Source organism: Camponotus vicinus, unplaced genomic scaffold, assembly GCF_025532165.1.
Source record: "Camponotus vicinus isolate PSW18456_S1 unplaced genomic scaffold, iyCamVici1.0 SCAF_4, whole genome shotgun sequence".
Lineage (NCBI taxonomy): Eukaryota > Metazoa > Arthropoda > Insecta > Hymenoptera > Formicidae > Camponotus > Camponotus vicinus.
Genome location: NW_028141976.1, coordinates 6371265 through 6396975, shown reverse-complemented (window position 1 = coordinate 6396975; position 25711 = coordinate 6371265). Strand labels below are relative to the sequence as shown.

At 28.0% G+C, this 25711-nt stretch overlaps 2 protein-coding genes across 10 annotated transcripts in view; both read left to right on the top strand.

The window, feature by feature from the left end:
* Window positions 1–186: 186 nt before the first annotated feature.
* Window positions 187–9354, top strand: LOC145971276 (nose resistant to fluoxetine protein 6-like). The gene is made up of 11 exons (XM_083098777.1): window positions 187–572; window positions 2010–2242; window positions 4762–4979; window positions 5353–5623; window positions 6116–6276; window positions 6460–6628; window positions 6707–6903; window positions 8105–8243; window positions 8327–8522; window positions 8802–8944; window positions 9063–9354. Exons 1-11 carry the CDS (start codon window positions 242–244, stop codon window positions 9189–9191), a joined length of 2187 nt encoding a protein of 728 aa, XP_082954903.1. The 5' UTR covers window positions 187–241; the 3' UTR covers window positions 9192–9354.
* Window positions 9355–10649: 1295 nt separating this feature from the next.
* Hrb27c (Heterogeneous nuclear ribonucleoprotein at 27C) overlaps window positions 10650–25711 on the top strand; it is a 36460-nt gene continuing 21398 nt past the window's right edge. For 8 of the 9 annotated variants that reach the window (XR_014438719.1, XR_014438717.1, XR_014438718.1 and 5 more), the window contains exons 1-7: window positions 10650–10817; window positions 12338–12545; window positions 12747–12933; window positions 15647–15729; window positions 16414–16804; window positions 19136–19336; window positions 22134–22289. Coding sequence is in view for 6 of the 9 variants with exons in the window: in XM_083098150.1 (XP_082954276.1) it covers window positions 10780–10817; window positions 12338–12545; window positions 12747–12933; window positions 15647–15729; window positions 16414–16804; window positions 19136–19336; window positions 22134–22289 (1264 nt within the window). In the remaining 3 variants the exon portion in view is untranslated. The remainder of the gene's footprint in view (window positions 10818–12337; window positions 12546–12746; window positions 12934–15646; window positions 15730–16413; window positions 16805–19135; window positions 19337–22133; window positions 22290–25711) is intronic. The other variant, XM_083098152.1, reaches the window with a different exon arrangement.

Genomic DNA, 25711 nt, shown 5'->3' with positions numbered 1-25711 from the left:
TGCCAATTTTTAATCAATTTTTAATTATTATTATTTGAGCCAATTTTTTATTTTAATTTTACTTAAAATGTTATTTAGTAGTTTTATTGCGAGATATATTCTTTGAAGCGAGAATAAGATATAGATAACTCTGACTCTCTCTATGATGTAGTGGGGTAAGGTGAATAAATAAGTAGACATAACAAAGCTAGAAGCTTTAGTTTATCGTAGTTCGTTCATTGCAGACAGTCATTGTTTGATAATGTTTAAACAAACTGTGCTAATTGCCGTTAGCACATTATTGTTAAGAGTATCAAGTAGCTTTGCCGATCCAAGTCATTCTGGATCAGAACAATGGACATCTAATGAAAGAAATTCTCTGGATCGGACGAATAACTTAAGCAGTATTTTAAATGGCGGTGGTTATAATAATGAACAGTGTTTTGCAAATACGGAACTATTAAATCCTGTTAATTTACCGTTGTTACCTATAATTTTCGCGCAGTCCGAGGATTTGCCAAATGGAAAATGTAAAGAAGACGCACAACGATTTTTAAAGGAATTGCAAAATGGTACTTTATGGGCTGTGCAAAGTAAGTATATAAAAAATTACAAAATTTGTATAAACTACTCAAAAATTTGTGTTCATAAATGATTAATGTAGATGAAGAAGTATTATATCAAAATGTATTTTTTATTAAATATTATAGGAAAAAAGAGAAATTAGTTATATTCAATAATTTATAATTAATTAAATTCAATAAAATAGTTTAATATAAGTTAAATTCAATATAATAGTTTAATAATAGGTTAAATAATTCGTGACGCGTTTTATTATTCGTGACGTAATATGTTTTCGTATATCTGTTTTTAAAAAAGTAAATTTCAATCAAATTTTATTGTTGTCTCTTTGATTTAGTCTCTTGCTATACATTATGCTTATTTCGTGTTGTAAACAATTTTATTTTTTAAAAGTTGCGATAATATTAATTTGATAATATAATATGCAATATGCAAATGCAATATGCATTTGTTTTTTTCTTTTTTTTCAAATCTTTCTTTATATTATAATTTTGCAATATGCAAATGCAATATGCAAAAGATTATTTGTTTTTTTTCTTTTTTTTCAAATATTTCTTTATATTCTCTATATTCTCTATATTCTCTATATTCTCTATATTCTCTATATTTTTTTTCAAATATTTCTTTCTTGCGCACGTCTTTCATTTCCGATTTAGAATGATACAGTGAGGAACAATAATCCGATATAATTAATCAATTAAATTATTCTTTGTAATATTTAAGAAATACATGTTTTCACTTAAATAGTATAGTTCAACTATTTTATCTCACGAAAAAATCTGTAAACGGAAGGAATCTGTAAACCGCATCTTATAAATTCTTTCAGAATGCGGAAGGCATTATTATTCTTGCGTCTACCCGCAAGTACAATCAAGTGGTTTCAATCTTAAATTTGATTAATAATCAAGATGTATGAGTAGACATGTTAGAAATTTACATTCTATTTTAATTTATGATGATTGTTATTGAAAATATGTGGTTATGTAGTAACAACTAAAAGTGCAATATTTACACATAACAAATTAAAAAGTAAAATTGGTAATACAAATATAAAATAAAATGTAAAAATTATATTCACAAGTAGAATCAGATTTAAAAATTTCAAATTTTTTATAAAAAAATAATAATCAAATTATATATGAATATGTACATGTCAAAAATTTACATCTCATTTTATTTTTTTATGATGATTGCTATTGTCTGTAGTTAAAAAATATTACACACATAACCAACTAAAAAACAAAACATTAGTTGTATAATAAAAATATTAAATAAGCTATAAAAATTAATAGAATGATTGTTATGCGTATCTGTATGCATAATTACAATCTTTATTTTGGATCATTTATATCTCTGCTCTATTCTTTTAATATTTCCGTATTAGAATTTTTGAAATACACAAATAAAATATGTTAATTTACTTTTGACTTAATAAAATTTTGTTTTAGTGTTTGATTCTTCATCGAAATATCCTGATGGCATATTATACGGTCATACAAGACATTTGGGTAATTTTGATGAATGTTACAATTTACAAATTGATGCCGGAGAAGTTGAAAACAAAATGGCTGGTAGATATTGTTTAGTCGATCTTGAGTATAAAAGGAAAGATGCACCAATTTCTCTCAATGAACCAACTATGGATTACAATCCAAATGAATCTTTTTGGGAAGCAATAGAGGTATATTATTATAGATATATATAGACTAGAAGTAGTATATATATTTACAATATTTTGCTAATAAAGACATTTAGATTAAAACAAAAGAAAATAAGTTACAAAAAACAGGAAGAATCAGAAAAAAATTTTTCTCTGTCATTTATGTTTGCATTATTTTTGATAAAAGAAAATATTCTTTTTTTATTGCTTCTCTCCATTTCCGTCTATTCTTTAGATTATATAATTTGTTTATATATATATATATATATATATATATATATATATATAAACAAATTATATATATATATATATATATATATATATATATATATAAACGAATTATATATATATATATATGGATTTATAAATGTTATCAGTATGTGAATTCTCTTTTTATTATAAATTGTTAATACAGCGTGTTTCAAAATGATTCATCCGATTTCACAGGATTTTTTTTTCTTTTTTTTCTTTTTCCTTTCTTTCTTTTTTTCTTTTTTTCTTTTTTTCTTTTTTTTCCCACAAATGTTCAATGTTCCCTTCACCGGACGCACGGCATACGTCTAAACGGTAGTTAAACTCGTTCCATACTCTTGCGACATAGTCGAGCATGTATATATTCTGTATTTCTGTTGTGGCACTGGGCAATATTATTTTTCGCCCATGCTGCCAGATATCTTCGTGAGTATTAATAATCAGCAGAGTTTCTTACATTAAATAAAGTACAGAGGTCATAGGTAAGGAAGGGGAAAGGATGAGGGGAAGGAGTAGGAGGGGGATTGGGGCGGCTATATCGCAGAAATAAATTTTCTGCCTCAGCGGGACTTGAACTCAAGACCCCTTTTTGGCCTATATGGCAGGCAAGTACTTTGTCGCCTTAGCCACACGCCGCCCCGAGTCGAGCATGTGAGAGACTCTCCAAAGGTGAATGTGTTTTGCGCACAGATATCTATACTATAACTAGATCGCTAACTCCCATTGATTTTGTACATAAAATGTGTCCCTGAAAACCATGTAATATGGTGGTCGCGCATGCGTAATATTGGTGGAAAACTAATATGGTGGACACTTGTAGCCAGCTAATATTTAAGTTTTCACCTTAAAACTTGTACTTTTTACATTAACTTTTAATTTTGTAATAAAATAAATATAAATATATATATATATATATATATATATATATATATATATATATATATAAATGTTATATACATATATTTTTAATCTTTATATATTTTTAATCTTTATATATTTTTAATCTTCTATATATATTTTTAATCTTGATTTTAATTATATCATATACCTTTTAAATATATTTTGATATATTTTATCTTTAAAGGCTGTAATAAATTTTAATTAAAAATGAAGAACATTATATATTATTTAAAAATAACTTATATTCAACTGTAAGTTTATACACAAATTACATACTTATGTACATTGTACATAACATCAACCAATCACAAACGTGACTGCTGTCCACCAACGTTACCCATGCGTGAGAATTTAGTACATAAATTTCGTGGACATGTATTTGACGCAAGTTAGCGGTCTAGTATATAGTATAGATGTCTGTGGTTTTGCGCCGTTTCCCGAGAGCAGATTCAAAAAAGATACGAAATTCCCATAATAGTTTCACAAAATTTTTTCACAAAAAAAAACGGACCGTAAACCTGCTCTGGGAAACGGCGCAAAACACATTCACCTTTGGAGAGTCTCTCACATGCTCGACTATGTCGCAAGAGTATGGAACGAGTTTGACTACCGTTTAGACGTATGCCGTGCGTACGGTGGAGGGCACATTGAACCAGGCCCGTAATCAGGGGGGGGGCAAATGGGGGCATTGCCCCCCCTAGGGACTTCATTTGCCCCCCCTGGCAAATTTTTATCTTATATGTTTCCTAATGCTCTGCATATTTAAGGGCACTAGGCAGTAAAAACGTAATTCGTAAATACAAATATAAGGGCACTAGGCAGTAAAAAACTATTCACAGACAAATTATGCTGTTTGGTCGGGAAACCAATCTGACAATATTACTTTTTGAAAAAAAAAAACTGAATCAATCGATCAAAATGTTTTCCTATAGAATTTTCAATAACGAGACAACTCGAAAATTACAATTATTTTAACATTTTAACATTTACCTGATTGTAATTTTATATTATTGGTATTTCTTATGAAATATTGCATCGATATTTAAATAATAAAAAATATTGTATTTTGTGCATTGAAAAAGAGTTTTTGAGACTGCCCCATCTAGAATTTTATTTGCCCCCTCTAATATAACGGGCTGGTTACGGGCCTGCATTGAACATTTGTGGGGGAAAAGAAAAAGTATTCTTAAACTTGGTATTCTTATACGTATATTAAAATTTACCCGAAGGTTCTATCTTCATTCATTTCAAAGTTATAGCCCTGTGAAATCGGATGAATCATTTTGAAACACGCTGTATATAAATTTTTATTATAAATTTATAAATAAAATAATTTTTTGCATCATTAAGTAACTAGTTTTATGTAACTAATGATAATTTGTATACAGGAACGAGGAAATATTCATCGTGTTCGTCGTTATTTGTTGCAACTAGCTATATGCGTACCATCATCATGTAGTGCAAAAGATGTAGAAACGGCTTTAAAGAGGCCTCTAGAAAAGATCGGTGCAAATAACAATATTAATATAAATACTGCCGTTCAGATAAATTATTGTCAAACAATTGAGGAAGCGCCTAAATTTTCTCTCCCTGCAATAATATACTGGTAAATACTATTAATATCAAAATATGCAAGTTTAAGTTATTTGTCATATAAGAGAGAATCATTGTTTGTGCTTAAAATTATATGAAGGTATTACAGTTTTTATATAAGTTATATAAGTTATTATTTATGCTTTTCTTTTTTTCTTTATTTCTCTTTTGTTCTCTTTCTTTTATATTTTTTCGTATGTATATCTCGAGGCAAAATAAAAAGTAATAACAAATATTTGCATATATAATAAAACTAAAAATATTTATTATAATTAATGTAAGTTTTAAACTTAAAGAAAAAATTCATAATTTATATAAATTTGATTTTTTTGCTAAGTTATATATTTATAATAATACTGTGTTATGATCTCTATAATCTTTTTTAGTATTGTACTACTAAGCTTGCTGATTATAATATTTGCCAGTACTTGGTATGAGACTGAATTAAGTAGCGGAAACACATCAACCGTTCGAAGTGCGTTACTTTGTTTCTCACTTCGAAGAAATTTTAAAAGTGTTCTTCAGATAAATTATTCGAATCCAGGACTCGATACCATACACTTTATACGATTTTTCTTATCACTTATTGTATTAAATGGACACCGTGTGATACAATATTATGCTAATCCAACGGTTAATGTCATAGATTTTGAAAGAGTAAGTATTGCAGTTTTTAATGAATGTAATATATAATAGAGAAAATAACAAATATTTCTAATATTTTAATATTTTATATTTAGTAACATGTTTCGTTTTATATTTTATAAATATTAAATGAAAGGCTAAGTGTGCATGAAGGAAAGCTGCGATATTATATAATAAAATTATTATTTTTGAGATTGTTTTCGCGAATTTTGCGTTCAAAATTCATCGAAAAGGATTTTTATATTGTGTGAAAATTTTGTCCATAATTATATAACATTTATAATATAATAACATTTTTGAAAAATTATATTTTATAATATTAAATTAATATTTTGCTTTATTGAATAAAAATATTTACATTTTTCATTTAATTTATTTTTAAATGTCTTTATTCATTCGCTTAGCCTTTAATTATTTGAAGAAAGCTGACTCTCAAGTGTTGAAGCATTTTTCTTATTAACTTTTAATTAAAATTTAATTTATAAATTTAATATTTTCTTGTAGTTATTTGCTTTACCACCAATAGCATTTTATTTAAATGGAAAAGTTGTGATAGACGTATTTTTTGCTTTGGGTGCTCTTCTAGTCACATATCATATGTTAGGGGATCTAGATCGAAGGAAGCAACTCAATTTTTTTAGTGATGTTATAACTAGATATTTTAGGTAAATATGAAAAGAACAATATTATTTTTTTTCGATATTTGAAACTTTTTAAATATATATATACATGTATGGAATATTTTATAATCCACGATTTTAATTTTTAAGATTGTAAATTTAACATCTACAGAGAGCCATATCATTGTTTGATTCTATTAAAACGCATTTCGATTTATAAATTAATAGATTAACACCGTCCTATGCCGTAATAATCTTCTTTCATGCTTGGATTTTACCGCTTCTCGGTTCGGGACCTTTTTGGAAGCAAGAAATCGTACAAGAAAGCACTGAATGTGCCACTAATTGGTGGGCAAATTTATTGTATATTAATAATTATGTAAAACCAACAGAAATGGTAAGATTTCTTAGATCGGTTGATATATTGGGCAAAGGATTCGTGGATAATATACATATCTGTTTTTTTTTGTTTTAGTGTATGTTTCAAACGTGGTATTTATCCGTAGATTTTCAATTATTTATTCTTAGCCAATTTGTAATTTATGCATTTTGGTGTATGCCTCGTAAAATTGGATATTCTTTTCTTGGAGTATTGACAATCATCAGCTGTGCCATACCATTCTTAATAACATATTTATACCGTGTACCGCCTGTTTTTATATTTACACTACGGTAAGTTATGCGTTTATTATTACATATATAATGTGTTTATATTCACATATATAATGTTTCGTGAAATAATATATATAGTTTTATAACATCATAAATAGATAGATAAATAAATAAATAAATAAATATATATATATATATATTTATTAATATATATTATAAATAAATAAATATATATACAGGGTGACCCATTTTAACTTAGGCAGCCAAATAACTCGAAAAATAAGCAAGATAGAGAAAAATGTTTTAGACAAAAGTTGTATGGTTTCGAGGGGGCCATAAGATGGTATCATTGGTTTGACCTTGAAGAGTCATTTGAAGGTCACGTGAAGGTCACTTCAATTTTTTTAAATGGAATACCCTATATATTTTTGTACATTCTTGTAGCTTATTTCAAGAGCTTTCCAAAACACTATAATTAAGTACCTTTCCGTTAAGTACTTTTTGAGTTATGATGCTTGAAATAATTTCTTAATTTTACATAAACCGTAAAATATCTTGTAAAATATTCATTTTTCGATTATCTTACCTTAATACTTTTATGTACAAAATAATGAGAGGAATCAATTGGTGTAAAGAAAACACATAGTTGTTATTAAGAAAAAATATGGAATTGTTAATTGCAAATTACATATTTTTTCTTCGAAACAACTATGTGTTTTCTTTACACCAATTGATTCCTCTCATTATTTTGTACATAAAACTATTAAGGTAAGGTAATCGAAAAATGAATATTTTACAAGATATTTTACGGTTTATGTAAAATTAAGAAATTATTTCAAGCCTCATAACTCAAAAAGTACTTAACGAAAATGTACTTAATTATAGTGTTTTGGAAAGCTCTCGAGATGAGCTACAAGAATGTACAAAAATATATAGGATGTTCCATTTAAAAAAATTGAAGTGACCTTCACGTGACCTTCAAATGACTCTTCAAGGTCAAACCAATGATACCATCTTATGGCCCCCTCGAAACCATACAACTTTTGTCTAAAACATTTTTCTCTATCTTGCTTATTTTTCGAGTTATTTGGCTGCCTAAGTTAAAATGGGTCACCCTGTATATTAATATATATTATAAATAAATAAATATATATATATATATATTTATTTATTTATTTATTTATTTATTTATTTATTTATTAAAGATACACTTTTCATTAGATACAATGTATATTTTGCTAAATCATAATAATTCTTCTAGCGTGCAACACTTTAGCGAGGCACCATTTTTTGCATCAAATTATATACAAACATACATGCGTTTTATTGCATATCTTGTTGGTATAACTGCGGGTGCAATACTACATGATCATAGAGGAATAAAGCGTCAAATATCGACAGTATGTGATTATTTTATATGACATTTAATATATCTATTTCTGAATTACACAAGCTAAATTTCATCGCATTTTATATTTTATAGTTCTGGTCGCATGTATTGGTCGTAATATTGCCTCTAACTATGGCTGTCACATTTCAATTGTGGGCACATAGATTTTTCATGCCATATTTCGAATGGTCATCTTTAGAAGGTGGATTTTGTTCATTCTACCAGAAATTATTATTTTCAATTTGCATTTGTACTATAATAGTTGTATTATCTATTGACAACCGTTTAAGTACGTATATAGTAAAAACAATTTAATAATTAACACTTTGTGAATTATAGCTGTTTAATTGTATTGCACTTATGATAAGAAATATTATTAAGAAATTATTTCAAGTTGATTTAAAAAATTTTGCAATATTTATAACAAATCATTAATTCTTTAAAACAATAAAAAATTATACTTAACATATTTTTGAATATACTATACATATTTTCCATGCAAAATGTTAATATGAAAATTACTTTATTTTTTTATTTTTATATTTCATAATGTATATATTTTTTATAGCATTTTATCATAAACTTTTGACGCCTAGTTGGGCTCAAATATTAGCAAAATTAACTTATGGAGTTTATCTCGTGAGTGATATATTTCACATTTATAACAATGGACGAAGAAGAAACCCTAGAATGTTTTCAATTTATGATGTGGTATGTATATGAAGATTCTTTTACAGAATTGCAATATGTGTAATCATGTTTTTTCGTATCTTATCTATTTAAACAATCTTATAAGTAGTTATTATTATTATATAAATTTTTTTTCTAGATATGGGATTCTATTCCAGATACAGTCTCTTCCTTCTTGATTGCTTTAGTTCTTACATTATGCGTAGAGATACCATTTAGAAAATTATCACAAATATTTCTTCCCTCAAAAAAAGTTGTCACTAAATAAGTATTTATAGTATGTGAAAAAGTATTTCCTGACATTGTTATTTTTGAACAGTAAATAATATACTACAAATATATAACTATGTATTATATATATGTAACTAATTAAAAATAATTAAACGATTAAATGTCCTGATTAAATATAATAAATTACTTACAAAATTTAATACGTATAATCTAGTAAATATTTCTTTCGTGCACACAGTTTAGCAAAATAAATATATTTCATTTTTTAAAAATTTTTTCGATACACTAGATTGAATTAAAGATTACAACTATATAATATGATAAAGATTACAGTTTATGATATTGAAATGTGTTTTTTTCAACTTGCTTTATTACAGTTATTATCGTGTAATAAATAATATGTGTATATATTTACTTTAAATAATCCAAAATTTATACTTTGTAAAACTAAAAATATAATTAAGAATATAAAAAATAATATAAATAATAAAAAAAAATAAAGAATTAAGAATATAAAAAATAGAAATATTTAATATATAAAAATAGAAATATTAAGAATATAAACATATATATTTTTTATATTCTTCTGGGTAATATTTAATTGCTTTCAATCGCAGTTTACTGATATTTATGTACAAGATTTAATTTTATATCTGGTTAAAATCTTATTTTGTGTCATATATATAAAAAATAATTTTACTATAAATAAATCAGTTTAGACCATGCCAAGACAAATATCCTGACTATTATCAGCTGATGATATCGGTCTCGAGACCAGATACGAAGTAAGACGCGTTTAAATTTCCCTCCATTACAGTCTTACCATTCTCTTTGCTTATTGAAAAAGACATCCCTGTCGCATGTTAGACCGTTTCTTGTATTTTCGAGAACCGCATTCTCGGTGATCAGTTAGTTTTCACCGATATCGATAGTCTTTATCGCGCTCGCCTGGAAATTTGCATAAGAAACATCTAGCTGTTAGAAAGCTCTCCCTGGAACTGGTGTGACGCAGCACACCCGGCGCATAGTGTATGACGACAGATCGTTGAACTCGAAATAACTGACGAGTTCAGGTGACCTTTTAAAATTTGTGCTCTCGTTACGTAGACATCGGATCGCTTCGAAATCGTAAATCATTACTCGCGAGCGTGTAATGAATATACGTTATAAATATCAGACAAAATATATACATATGCACGCGACGAATGAACGTTATTTCTCTCAGTATCGTGCATAGCGAGGGGGAAACAACGTGACCCACTCGAGATGAGCGGCAATATTTTCGTCAATTCGCACGTACATTAATTCGCGCGATATTTTATTTTTTTTCGCGATAAGATACACGATCGATGTCGTAGGCTCGGGCGCGAGGATTCGTCGAGACGACGCGGATGTAAGATTTGGCTCGGTGGCGCCACTAGCTACGCTCCTGGGCCATTCGGCCGCCGACTTGACTAGCGGCGTGTCGACGGCGGAAGTGACGCGCGTCGCTTCGTTACGTTTACATTCTGTTCCCGACGTTGCGTTGTGCGGAGCCATTACCCTCGTCCGCGCTAAAGCATCGTGCCATATTCCCACTCGCGCCCTAAAATAGACAGCATTCACGTAGTTTTAAGTGAAATATTATGAGAGTGAAGACCGAAATGGACGACGACGAAAAGGGGTGAGTACCGTAAATTGCGCGAATTCCATGAATTTCCCGTCGCCGTCCCACCCTCGGGGAGAGAGAACCGTCCCGTCTCGTTGCGGGGCCATCATTTTTTCGTCGAGCGCGAGGGCCCCATTTTCGCGTCGTCGCGATCTCGCTCGACGATCCCTTTTTCACGCGCGATCCTCGGCACCTCGTCTCCCGTTCGAGCCTCGTCCTGGTGTCTCCTCGTTGCCGCTATCGAGAGAGCCAAGACGAGCCTCTTGTCGGGAGATGCGCTGGCATTTTTCTTTTTTTTTTTTTTTTTTTATGGTAGCGATGATGCGTGACTCGTCTTCGTCGCGAGATTCGCCGGGTGAAGTCGACTCGGCGTGTTCGCGTCGTTCAATTTTCGCTGGATCTTCGAATATCGTGATCGCGAATATCTAGAGTCTCCTCCCCCCCTCCCCCTCCCCTGCCTATAGCATAGGCACATTCTTTTATGGCAGCGTCGCGAAAGCAGTCCCGCTCGCGTTCGCAGGCTACTCGATTCTTTCTCTCTCTCTCTCTCTCTATTTTTATGCTCTAATTCCTGATAGACTGGATGGCTTGCATCGTCCGTTTCTGGAGGATCTTCATAATTTAATGTAGAGTATTACAAATATTTATGTAGAGTGGTAAACATGTAGATGTCTCTATTGGAATAAGAAGTCTAGTAGAGTGTTTGAAATAATAGGCAGAAAGGGAGAAAAATGCAGGCATATCAGTTGGTATTTATTCATTATTAACAATGTGAATCATTATATTTCGTGTATAAGCATGTACGTGTATTTTTGTTATATTTTTTTATTAAAGAAATTTTAATACGCACATATGCCTGTTTTTAAAAATTAAGTTCTTGATGGAATTAGAAAATTCCTTAAAGTAAGTTTTTTATTATATATGAATTTTTGAGGACATACATACGCATAAAATATGAAATTGTATGCTTACTTTTTTATTATAGTAATAAAATTTTTATTATGGTATTTATATTTGTACACACACACACACACACACACACATATATGTTATATTTCCATAATTTGAATTATTAAAATTGCTCACATTTGATAAAGTTTATGTACGTTTATATAACAAATTTGTACATTTTTATAAACATATAAATTATTATAAGTATCTATAATATATAATTGTTGTGTTTATTATATTAAAAGTTTTAATTTGAATGTTAAATTGATTTAATATGAATTTCAGAAAATATGAAAATAAAATCCACACATATACACACTTTTACTTTTTTTTTATCTAAAATTATTTCTTTTTATTAAAAATATGAAAAGGTAAAAGTATCGAAGAATATGATTAAGCTTCACAAATATCATAAGATATTTTTTCTATCAAGATAAGCATTCAAGTGAATTTATAAAATATATAATAATATATCATATGTAGATATTATTTATTCATGCTGTATTTTTTTACATTTTTTTTTTAAATTATGTAATGCATATATTAACGATATTAAAAAAATATTGTTTCTTATCTTATTTCAGTAAATTGTTCGTTGGTGGGTTATCATGGGAAACAACCCAAGAAAATCTCCAACGTTACTTCGGCCGTTATGGCGAAGTTATCGATTGTGTCGTTATGAAAAACAGCGAATCTGGACGCAGTCGAGGTTTTGGATTTGTAACATTTAGCGATCCTGCTAATGTTTCTCTGGTTCTTCAAAATGGTCCTCACCAACTTGATGGACGTACGGTATGTATTCTAATTTTTTTTTAATGGAAGTACATGTGTTATATATTTTCTCTATAAATAATAGATTTGAAAACTGATAATACTGATAAATAGCTCATTTAATAATATTGCAATTATATAAGCTTAAGATAGAATTATGACTTTATACATACATGTATTTGAGAGTTAGATAAAATATGTTTTGTTAATATTTCATTACAGATTGATCCAAAACCATGTAATCCACGCACTCTTCAGAAGCCAAAACGCAGTGGTGGCTTCCCAAAAGTTTTTCTTGGTGGTTTGCCAAGTAATGTAACGGAGACTGACTTAAGGTCCTATTTTACCCGCTTTGGCAAAGTTATGGAAGTAGTCATAATGTATGATCAGGAAAAGAAGAAATCCAGGGGTAAGTGTAAATTAATTTTTATATATTAATTGATACATTATGTTTGATGGTTTTCACATTATTATCTAAGTATTTGTGTTAGGATTGTATATTCGATTCTTTCTCTCTCTCTCTCTCTTTTTTTATTTTTATTACTTATGTATATTTATATATAAGTTTTAAATTGTTTTTTCCAATATTATAAATTTAAATTTTATAAATATTAAATTTATAAATATTAGCTTTATAAATTAAATTGTAAATTTTAAAAATAAATAGTGAAAACTATTGAACCATATATCAAAATAAGAGAAGTTATTTTTTCGTCTTTATATATGATATCATCAAGTATTAGTCAGAATTCTTGAATTTCTTTTTTATAGACGAAATAATATATATAAGAGATTCCATATTTATTATATACATATATGTATATAATGTAATTTAATATAATAATTTATATATATAATTTGTAGTACAATTTAATTAAAATAATTTTATTGCTTATGCAAAACGAATATAAATGTGAAAGAAAATTAAATATTTTTTTATTATTACAAAATAAAATTTTATAAAAGCGCAGGCTTCTCTGATCAATAATTCTGACTGCGGTACACATTAATTATTATCGTATAGTAAAAAGTTTTATTAAGATTTCAATAAGAATTAACAATTTTTAATATTTTAAGCAATTTATTCTCTAATTATAAGATTAAATAATAAAATCTAAAATTATCTAATATTGCGCAATTATTACAATATTCAGCTTTAAATTTTTTTTTGTAATATATCTTGTTTTTTTGCGAAGATTATGTTACACATTGCAGTACTTTACATTAAATTAAATAAAGCAGTTTATATATAATGCGTTTTGGCTAAGTTTTATTAAATATAAGGCTTTATCAATTAAATTAAAATTACACTATTGTAAGTTACACATAGCTTAAGTCTGCTATGTAATTAGTAAGTGGTTCTATTTTTTTATTAGATATACGTTTGATATCCCCTATATTTTTGAAGTAACTTATTTATGTAATTATATTTTCGTTTGTAATTATTTATAGAATTGTACAATTATTTATATTAAAATTATAAAATATATTTATATTAAATTTATAAAATATAATCTAAAAATATAAAAATATATTAATAATATAAATAACATAATAATAATATGTATTTTAAAGTAAAACTCAATGATTATATTTATAGCTGGAAACTATTGGCTAAGCAACACTTATACTTAGAAATAAGGTTGTGACTAGTACTTTTGTTAGATTAGATACAAACATTTCGCAATTATTTTCAAATATTTTCCGGCTACATACTATGTTTATATGTATGGTGGTTGCATTCAAGAAGTCATTTTGGTTTTATGTATATCTCTCTCTTTCTCTCTCTTGCTCTATCTCTTTTTCTTCTCTACTTATTTTTTATAATAAAATATTCTATTTTCAAAAAGTTTCTTAAATTCAACCATCATCAAAATTGTAGAAAATATATAAGCTATTAAATTTTATAATCTTAAAAATAAATGACACAACAAATGCATTCATTGTTTAATAATACACATTTTATTTTTGGCATAATGTACATATAATATTATAGTATAACATATTCTATATAAACTTATATTATTGACAGTGAATGCATTGAAGACAATTACTATAGTATCAGAAGTTTAATAAGCATGGGCTATAAATCTAACATACACAAAATAATATTTAAGCTTAAATCTTTTTTTTATTAAAATTGTTATCATTATTTGCGATCATTATTTATTTATCAAAATTTTTGAATAATACAGTTTTTCTATTTAGGTGTGTTCTATTAATGTGTATTCTAAAGATTAAGAACTTTAATTATCTCAATTGTGTAATAATATTCATATTAATTAATAAAGATAAGAAAAATTAATAAAGAATTAATTTTTAATTTTATAATAAAACATTGAATATGAATATAATTTTCAAACTGGATTATAAATACGTCATAAAGTATGTATGTATTATGAATTTTCACTTATGAATTTGCACAATAATGATATATAATATAGTAATATTTTTCATTGTTTTAAATGTTTGTATCATTCAAGAAATCTAATTAAGTTTATTAATAATCAAAAAAAATGTTTATTAATAATCAAAAAAAAGTCACAACGATATTTCCTTCTTATTGTGAGACAATAAATTAGTTAAGAGGCGAGACAACAGGCTCAGCCAATAGTCATATGGCATTAATTTCTCTTTCTTAATCTCTTGTCTGTTTTAGCTCTTTTTATCCTTTGTAGAAATACATGCATTAAATATCTAAATTTATATATATATATATATATATATATATATATATATATATATATATATATATGTTTTTTAAATTTGTAAATTAATAAAATTCTAAAATAAACATTTGAGAACAAAATTTTGATTTGAACTAGATTGTATTGTACTGTACTGTATTGATATATAATATGATAAGACATACATTCAATTACTGAATTAGTGAAAAATTTACATTGCGCAATATAAAAAGCGATTGATTATTTTATTAATTCAATAAACGATAAAATTTATTATCTAATAAGTATTATAATATTGAACAATATAATATTGAACAATATAAATATCTGTTTGGGATTGCGTATATTTTTACACATTTGTATCGTAAAAACTGCCTTCTCGCATTGTTTTGGCGAGCATTTTTTTGATTATACTTTCTCACGTTTGGACGACAGGATTCGGCTTTCTCAGTTTCGAGGATGAAGAAGCAGTGGACAGATGCGTCGCGGAGCATTTTGTCAACCTAAATGGAAAACAGGTATAATACATCAATACACCATCGCCATGTGACCATGATGCTGCACAAGATCATATATTATCATGACATATGATCTTATGTGGCAAATAGAAAATAAGTATATGTATATGTACATTATTAATATGTATTGTTCTCTTGCAATTAGAAACATTACATAGGAATTTTAGTCACATAAATTATTTATTTAATAATTACTATGATTAATTCATACAAGTATTAGCATATATATAAACTCTATATATTAAATTGATAGGAACATAACTACTTTTGTAATTTGAATAGTATTAAGTATGAACTGCTTTTAATATGTTTATTATATAAGTATTATTATTAAAACATGTTAGTATATGATAAGTATACCGTTTAATTAATGATTTTCTATTTTATAGTTAGAATTAAATATTACTCTTATTTAAGAAATAGAGTATTATATGAGTCTCTTAATGTGCAGAATATTATATTAATTAATATAAAGTAACTCTCTTATTAGTTTAAAACATATAATAATTTATGAAGACAATTGTAAATGATAATATATAAATGCGCGTATACATATATTTAATTATTATTCTAAATTTTATTTTAAAAATTTACTTTTAATTTAGAATTCAGAATTTTTTCATCATTCTTGATAAAGAAAAAACAATCTAATAATATCATTTGCACGATATCTGTTCTTTTCAGGTTGAAATTAAACGCGCAGAACCACGGGACTCGTCCAGCAAGATGAATGATAGTCATCAGGGTCAATGGGGACCGCCTCAACAGGGTGGTCCGCCAATGGGAATGGCTGGAAATATGGGGCCTATGGGTGGCCCAAACGGGCAAATGGGTGGACCTATGATGGGAGGACCGATGGGTCCCCCTGGTAATATGATGCAACAATATCAGGGTTGGGGTACTAGTCCCCAAACTGGTGGATACGCCGGATATAGTACCCAGTACAATGCTCAAGGCTGGGGTGCACCACCGGGGCCGCCTCAACAGCAACAAATTCCGCCACCGCCACCGCATCAATGGGGTAGCAGCTATAATGTTCAACCTGCTGCAGCTACCCAGGGCTATGGAAGTTATGGTAATCTCAGAAAGAATTCCGAAATTTCAAATCTCTTTTCTCCTTCACTTTAATATTTTAAATAAAAAATATTAATCAATTAAGATTGATCAAGGTTTTTCTCAATTTGATTAATTTGATTGTATGAGATCATTGAAAAGTAATTCAACATTTTGCTCGATAATAATGATATTAATAACAATGTCTTGTTGGCCGATATACAGACAAATTTTACAAAAATTGGTAATGTACTTAGAAAGAAAATTTGTCTCTCTCTCTCTCTCTCTCTTTTTGTATGTTCTTTTTTGTCGATATAAAAATATTAACAATCGATATTTGATATTAGCAAACAAGATAGTCAAAGATATTTTTATAGAAAAATTCGTTATTGATTATATTTAACATATCTTCTATTTGTATCAATTAATAAATTAAAATTAGGAAATCTTCTCTTTATATTAATTGATTATTATTAATTGATAAGATTTAAATTATCGATTAATAATGCTTCTAACTTTTAACATTTATGGCAAAAATGAAAATTATAAGTACTACATTATACTACAAAAGAATCATAGGACATTAATAGAAATTTACAGTACTGAAATATTGAAAAAAATTATCACTGTATCTTATTAATACAGGGTACATGAGACAGTGAACGAGGTTGATATCAACTTTGCGTTCGAAAAATACAATGTAAAGCTGACGTATGTAGCTAAAGCGCTATTAGAAAATTTTAAGTTTAATTCGATTTTTTCAAAATTTTAAATATCAACTTCGTTTATATCATGCTCAGGAATAGCAATAAGATCTTAGCTAAATATAACTTTAATCCTGCTCCACTCCCTTCCACTTCCATCCTGCTTGGAGAGGTTAGAAGAAGAAAGAAAAAGATAAGAACATGAGAAATCTACAAATCTCAGTATAATACGATAAATTTGCACAATGCCCCCTGGAGGTTAATTTCGTATGAAAATACAATTTTAATGCAAAGAAAATTAAAAGAAGTAATTATGTCAGTCCAGACTTAAGTGTTTTACTTATTATTATGACATATAGATTTCAATTATTTAATATAATTTTATATAATAAAAGATAAGATATATAGAATAAGTATATATATGTATATTTCAAAATCTTTGTGTGTGTGTGTTTTTTTAGTAACAGATTCTCCGATCAATGTGAAGTCGACTTTTCTTTAGCGAGAATATCAAGCGATATGACATTTTTTTCATTTTTCGATTTTTTCTATTATATATTTTGTATAATTGAGTTTAAAATTAAAATAAACTTCATTTGAAATTAATTCAAGAATATAATTTTATTAATTATAAATTTTAATTTTATAAAATATAATCTGCTTCTTTTTTTCAATCATTTATAACTCGGGAATTATTGATATCTTAACATTTTTATTAAGGAAAAATTTGTTACTAAATTAATCGGAGAATCTGCTATTAAAAAAATGTCTGATGGTTTTGAGAGACATTCTTTATATATACAAATCTTCGAGAGATCTGCGATATACATACATATATGTATATATATGTATATGTATATAGTAATTAAAAAAAATGAAATGTGATAATTATTATACATACTTCATTAAATATCTCAAGTATTTGAATGAGACAGCATTTAGTTTGGATTGACGTAATACATCTATACATATGCATATTCGAAATGTTGGACCTCATTATCTTATCTACGTTTATGCTTGATTCTCTTCAAGTTTAATCCTTTTTCACGTGTCTCTGTATTGAAGTTTACTTTCCCAATTTTTTATTTAGATTCTGCTTTTACACTAAAACAGTACTTACAGTTTTTAATCTACTTATCTTTAACATTATAAATTAAAGCACAAAATGCTAAAATTAGTATGCTTAGATAGCAAATACTAACATTGAGTATGATAACACATGCTGCTTATGTTCCATAATAAATGTCATACCCAAGTGTCATAAAATAAAGAAGCACACATACACACACACACACAAATATATATATATATATATATATGTTATTATAATTAATACAATTGACAATTGTTATAATTATTACAATTGAACACAGCAATATTCTCTATAAAAGCAACTTTCATACACAATTATTATCATCATTTATCTATCGCTTTCTTCTTCTTCCTTACAATATTAAGAGAACCAAGCATGAACGTTTAAATCGTACAAAAAATATTCTTACGCAACGCTAAAAAAATAGACACATCTTAAGACACTTTTAAGTTAGAGATAAAAATAATAGTAATATAAATTAAAAGAGCGCTATAAAAGTGATTTGAGGTGTGATATGCGGTCGGTGACACGTATTTTGTGTGGTTGATGATCGCAGGTGGGCCGGCGGCGGCCGCTTCAGGGGGCTACGGGCCCACGGCGGGTACTGGCGGGGCTGCGGGGGGCGGGCCCGGGGGCTCCTGGAGTTCCTGGAACATGCCACAGAATGGGCCCCCTCCTGGGACCCAGCCCCCACCCCAGCCCCCTCAGCCCAACTCCTCGCAGCCCAACTCCAACTCGAACCCCTCTGGCCCGCAGGGTGAGTCTTCAAGCTCAGTCAAACAAACTCTCCTCTTTCCACCCTTTGGCAACGCAATTAGTTCCATTTTGACCTAATTTTGAACCTAGCTAAAGCAATGTAATCTCTTTTTTTTTATATCAATCTAATTTTAAATGTCTAGTGCCTTCGAAAAGATTAATGCGCTTTAAACAATTAGAATATTTACCGTTATTTGTTTGTTCCTGATGTAATAGACTTCCTTCAGATCTCGCAGCTAAGTTTTGCTAACTGTGTGAACGATTTTTATAAATATAGTTTAATAATTGTGTTTGGATTATCACAATGTGCTTAATGAGAGAACAAATTAAATCTTTATAACATTACATTTAATTATTAATGTTTTTACATTTTTTATGTATAAAAGATCTTGCAAACTTATCTTGATAGTAACTACATTAAACGAAAGATTAAAAACTATATTAATCGCTTCTGCACAAATTATCAATATGTAATTTGTTATTATGACAAAAATTGTATTAGCATATTATGCTTAATTGAGTTTCTGATAATATGTGGAAAATTGGATATATTTGATACAATGTGATAGTTGTTATTATAGAGATTGAAGGAAATAAAATAAGATTTATATTATTGTATCATACATTCGTAACATCAAATAATATACAGGGCTCGGAAGTCACCGTATCTTATCCGTGAGATATAATTTCATATTATCTGGGAGATACAAAAGTGGAAAACGGCACGTAGATATTAACTTCTACTCGAAGTTGAATTGTGTAGGGATAATGAGATACGCTCGTTGCATATTGTTCAATCTTTAAAATTGAAAACAACGCTTGCTGTATATGCTTGATGCACTGCCGCTTACCGCTATTACCTCCGTATCTGCTTTATTATCTGATGTTGTAATTAGACGTTAGACGATATTATAGATTATTATGCTTCGAGCATGAGAGACGATAATTTCTGAGCCGAAACGATAAATTAAGATTATTTTTTTTTATCCAGAAATCCTGATGTATCCCAATATTCCTCCCTTTGTAAATTTTTTACTCTGTTATTATTTTTTTTACGCTTAAGTTTTTATATGTAGATGATCGAGAAGCATGTACCCTGCCAGTACATATTTATTGGGCATATATTTATAATTGAAAGATTAGTATATACTGTGTATTAGACATGTAACAGATTTCGAATAGAATTCTCAGAAGATACTTCTCTTCTCAAAATCCAAGAGCATGTTATAAAACAATAATTATTATATTTTATAAATATTAAAAATATAAAAAGAATTAATCTTAATATTTTATGATTATCTATCATGTAGGATAGTGTAATCATGTTTTCCGACCATTTATTTTCTTTACCATTGTCCTATCTAATTAACGACGAATTAATGTCTCTATTGGCATAATAAATATGATCCATTGTTAGAAATATTCATAATCGTGACGAATTATTTGTGTCAAGTTATAGAAATAAATTTTATAATAAAAGAAAATAAAGAGATTATATATATTACAACCGACATAAATTCGTCTCTGAGATCCTGAACATCAGTATGATACTTTTAATATCTTCGCTTGTGTGTAATATATGTTTGTCTCACCTTAGTGCTTTTTAGTGTACACACAAAAGGTGTGTATTCAATCGTATATAAAAGCATATATGAAATAAAACTTTATTTAATCTAAATTTATTGTGGAAAATGCAACTTGTATATGTGAATGTCTTTTTTACAATATTTGTTACTTAAGACAATTTTTTTTACAATTGCTGAAAATTATTGTATGAATAAATGTATAATAATTCGAGAAACTTAGATGTTAAAGATATCAAAATAGTTAGTCTGCACAATTTATTATTATGCTAGATGATCGTTATAGTTATTTGATATAATGCATGTGATTATATGTCTTGAGCATACATTGTTTATTTATTGATTTAAAAATTGTAAGTTTTAATAAGATTTATATATTTTACAAATACTTGAAAAAAAACTCTGATGTTATAATTATACATTATTATTTTATGATTCTAAATTTCTAAAAATCAATATTTGGAAAAAATAAGATTAAGTAATCGAATGTGAAGTTAAATCAATATATGTGTATCGATTTTATTTTGGTATTAAAAATAGCAAAATTATAAATGTATGCATACATTTTGATATTAAGGATAGCAAAAGTAAATGTATGTATATATGTTTATAAAATTTTACATACTAGGTGAGATACTCTTCTTACACACAAATGTTTATGAAACAAAATCTTATTGTTTTCAATATTTACGAGGATATGTTGGTATAAATAATATTATTTACTAATAACTTAATTATTTTTTTTATTAAATTCTTTTAAGATTGCATTTAATTAGTGGATATTTTTAAGAAGACGATTGCTATTATATTGTTTTAAACAAAAAATACCAAAAATATTGCTTTGTTGAATAGTAAAAATATTTTATTATTTCTATATCATTTAATTATAATATTGATAGATATAAAAAATAAGATAAATTTACACGCAAATCGAAAACAAAAAGAGAAAAATATATATATATTTTTTTAAGTTTTCTATTAACAATTCTTTTCAATATTTACTCTTTTGATTTTCCAATATTGTAACATTTAAATAATAGTGCAAGAAAATATATGTAAATTACATATTGGAAATAATTATCTGCAATATTCTTTTAAGCATAGTTATATTTTAACTTATTTTTTTATATCTTTGATGAAACCATTAGAAATTAGCTCTTAAAGTTTTGATTAGGTGAATTTGATGATTTAATGTTTTACGAACGAATGTTCCAGGTGATATGTATTCACGGCAGAACACCGGCTCAGGTGCGCCCGGATCCAGCAGCAGTTCGGCTAAGACTCCAGATTACACTGGGTACTCCGCGTATAGTAATTACGCGGACACCACTTATCCTCAGCGTTCGTATCAGGGAGGAGAAAGCAACCAAGGTGGGTATGCCGCCAGCGCTCCTAAACCCGGTCAGCAAGGCTTTGATTTCAAAGAGTGGCCCACCTCATGACCATTTTAATTGACTCATGGTGGAGAAATGCGCTGAATGGCTTGGCCTTGCTCGTGGGTTATTTCTTACTTCATATTCAAGATAATCGCAAATTGTATTTGATCGTGAAATCTGCGCTATGATGCGAGACATTCCTTGTCGTTTTGCGTCACTTATCTACTTACCATGTGCGTTAGGAATGCCATTATTTAGAAAAAGTATCTTGTTTAAGGAATTATGCGCTATATAACATATTTTTGTAGAAACTGTAAATTAGAATTACGATTAGAGTTGTAAAGTACTTGCTGAAAAAGTTGCTGAAAAATTCGCAAGCGTAATCGATGATAGAAAACGCAAAGAATGTCTCTTGTTCAAGCCAGTACGTCGTTCGCGAGCGGTCATACTTATAAATAAATATCTTTTTTGATAATATCGAAGTGTGCAAGAGAAAGTTTGGAGAACGGAAGCATCGAGGAGGAATGTTTAGGCTCTTTTCAGATATTGATTTTCTTATTGATCGCTCGCGAAAACGACCCATGATCTTGTCGGATAAAAATAAAGAAATAAATTCTCTTAAAGTTACATTAAATAAAGTAGAACAAACAGCTCGACAGAATTAGAATAGATACCCATGATGCAAGCGAAGTTTGTATGGCACTAGGATAGAGGGAAGAAAGCGCGATGTATATTATAAGAATAATACATAATATGAGTGGATTTTGTAGAAGAGAGAAAAGTAAATGAGTAAAGTAAAAAAAAGCGAGCGTAAAGAGTCAGGAATGCTAATCATTTAATCGATATAATGGCATTTATTACGGAGGTGAATAAGATCTCAAGTTGGAGAGTATTTCTTTTCAGAACAAGCATAAATTTTTCGATGCTTGTTCACCTCCTGATCGTTAGCAGGCACTTCGGTAACACAAACGATAAGAATATAAACGAAAGAAATATTTAAACTATAGTCTCTGATGGAAAGTCAGCGCTGACTTGCACATTCGAGACACTCGTCCCTCCACGATCTTGTATTTATTAAATAGTTGTTATATCGGATATAATTGAAGAAAAAAATGATAACAAGAGTAATTAATCAGATAATTAAGTAAGATGATCACAGGCTGACCTACGATTGTAGAGAATAGTGTAAAATGTATAGATCATTTTAATATGGTATTGTATAATCTATATAAATCTTGACACTCTCAGTAGGATGCGGTTTTTGCGGGCATCCTTTTTTACTTTTATGTCATATCACTAGTAGTATCTTAAAAATACGTATTTCTCTCTCAGTTCCTTTTTTTTCTACTCTTTCTGATTTACGACTAATTCCTTAAATTAGTTTAGCGACTGCTTTCCTACTCTTCCAAATAATTTGGAAATAATATCAATGTGCGAAAGGGAGGGGATAATAAGAAAAAACAAACAATCATAAATATTTTTACAAATTGTATTATAAGAACTTAGTGTGGTCGTCGGACTGGCTTCTGTTCGGCCATACCATAATGCACGTGGAAACTGGTTTATTTTTTACCTCCGATTTATAATAGCTATTATTAGGCACGTTTAAGGCTACGATTATTATTGTTACTATTATATATAATTAATTCTATATTATTACTATACTATATATACAAATACTATTATACTCTTATCACTATTGCTATTGCTACTATTGCAAGTACTACAACTGCACTATTACTATTACACTATTATTATTGTCGACGATAATTATGAAATATTGTACGATGATGTGCTTATAAGTGTTTAAATTTTAGATGATTAGAACAAGATCATTGGTGGATAAGGTGGAGGGAAGGGTATATATTGTAATCGTATGGATATATCTCGGTAGGGGACATTGACCTGAAAAGTTTACCTGATTAAATATATGACTTAATTATATTTACTCTGTAGGATTTACCATAGATCTAAACGAGGAATATTTCGGAAGAGTGCTCTCGAAATGCTCATGTTTAATTATCGAGCGGGTCGCGTTGTGTCTTATTTTGTCGATAATGGCGAGTATTACACTAATATATACATATAATTCATCAAGTAAATAGACCTTTTATCACACATAAAGATATATAATTAATAGATTACAGTTACAAAGAATCACAATTTCGTTAAGTATCGAAAATCTGATCTCATATAATGTAATTTATCATTGTCCACGTTCTTTTTTTCGTTCATCGAATAAACACAACACAATGTAAGAATTATTATATTTTAAGTGCAAGACGATCGATTGTTATTTTTGTTCTTCTTTTTTTCGTATCTACTATTGTTTGTTTCGCACCATTCATGTATCACATTTTACAGTTTGATATGTATTTTAACAATATAGTACTGAATATTATACATTCAAAGTTATAGTAAGCTAATTTTTTTTTTATTGCGATATTTATTATCGGTGTATCAATTAATATATCGAGTTCAAATATGGAGTCAATTTGCATTTGATTAAAAATCATGTATAATAACTTGTTTTTCGTCTGCGAAAGATATATCGCGGAGGGAAAACCAATGTTGTGAAAATCGGATGAAGAGAAATGACGAGCGAAACGTTAACAAACGCGACTCGTGTAAATTTCTGGGATCAACGCAATAACACACTTAATTAAACACATAACACGAAAATGCAATTAGAGAGCTCAATCAAACAACCAATTTTACACATTATTATTATAGTAAGACAAACGAAACACGTACAGATAACATATACACTTACGAACACTTATTCACACACACACACACACACTTCTACGCGGATAAAAAAAAATAAATTAATTAACTTTTTGGCAGCACTAAAACTGCTTTTTATTTCTAGTGACCTAGAAATGCATTACAATATTACGCGATATACTCTCCAAATTTATTCTATTTATACATATGAAAAAACAGCTATAAATATAAAATATCTATGGCTATTATTTTCCGGTCAATCTCTTACAGATTAGGTTAAATAATGTTATTTATCTGGTTTATAACAACCGAGTTTTACCAGTTTTAAATTATTTTTTTCATCTTTACGAACTTGGATATAAAATAATGATGTTATATAAATTAGTAATGGAAAGCTTTAATTGCTTAATAACTTTACTTAAATTTTTATTCGCTTGTACTAGAGAGAATTTTCAAATTTAAATGAATTATTCAAAATCAAAAAGTTAAATGGACTATATTATTAAATATTATTATTTAAATGATAAAAAAATTTATAAAAAAATACATACATAGTTGAAAAGTGATAAAACACTTGATTCTATATAATATCAGGATAATATAAATATCAGAATAATTAACGTTATTTAACCTGATTTGCAAGAAAGGAAACTGCAAATAATAGCGATATACTTTACATCTGGCTGTTTT

Coding starts and splice junctions, on each gene's coding strand:
- LOC145971276 (XM_083098777.1), top strand. CDS start 242: ATGTTTAAACAAACTGTGCTAATTGCCGTTAGCACATTATTGTTAAGA. Junction 5,624..6,115: donor ATGTCATAGATTTTGAAAGA/GTAAGTATTGCA, acceptor ATTTTCTTGTAG/TTATTTGCTTTACCACCAAT. Junction 6,277..6,459: donor GTTATAACTAGATATTTTAG/GTAAATATGAAA, acceptor ATAAATTAATAG/ATTAACACCGTCCTATGCCG.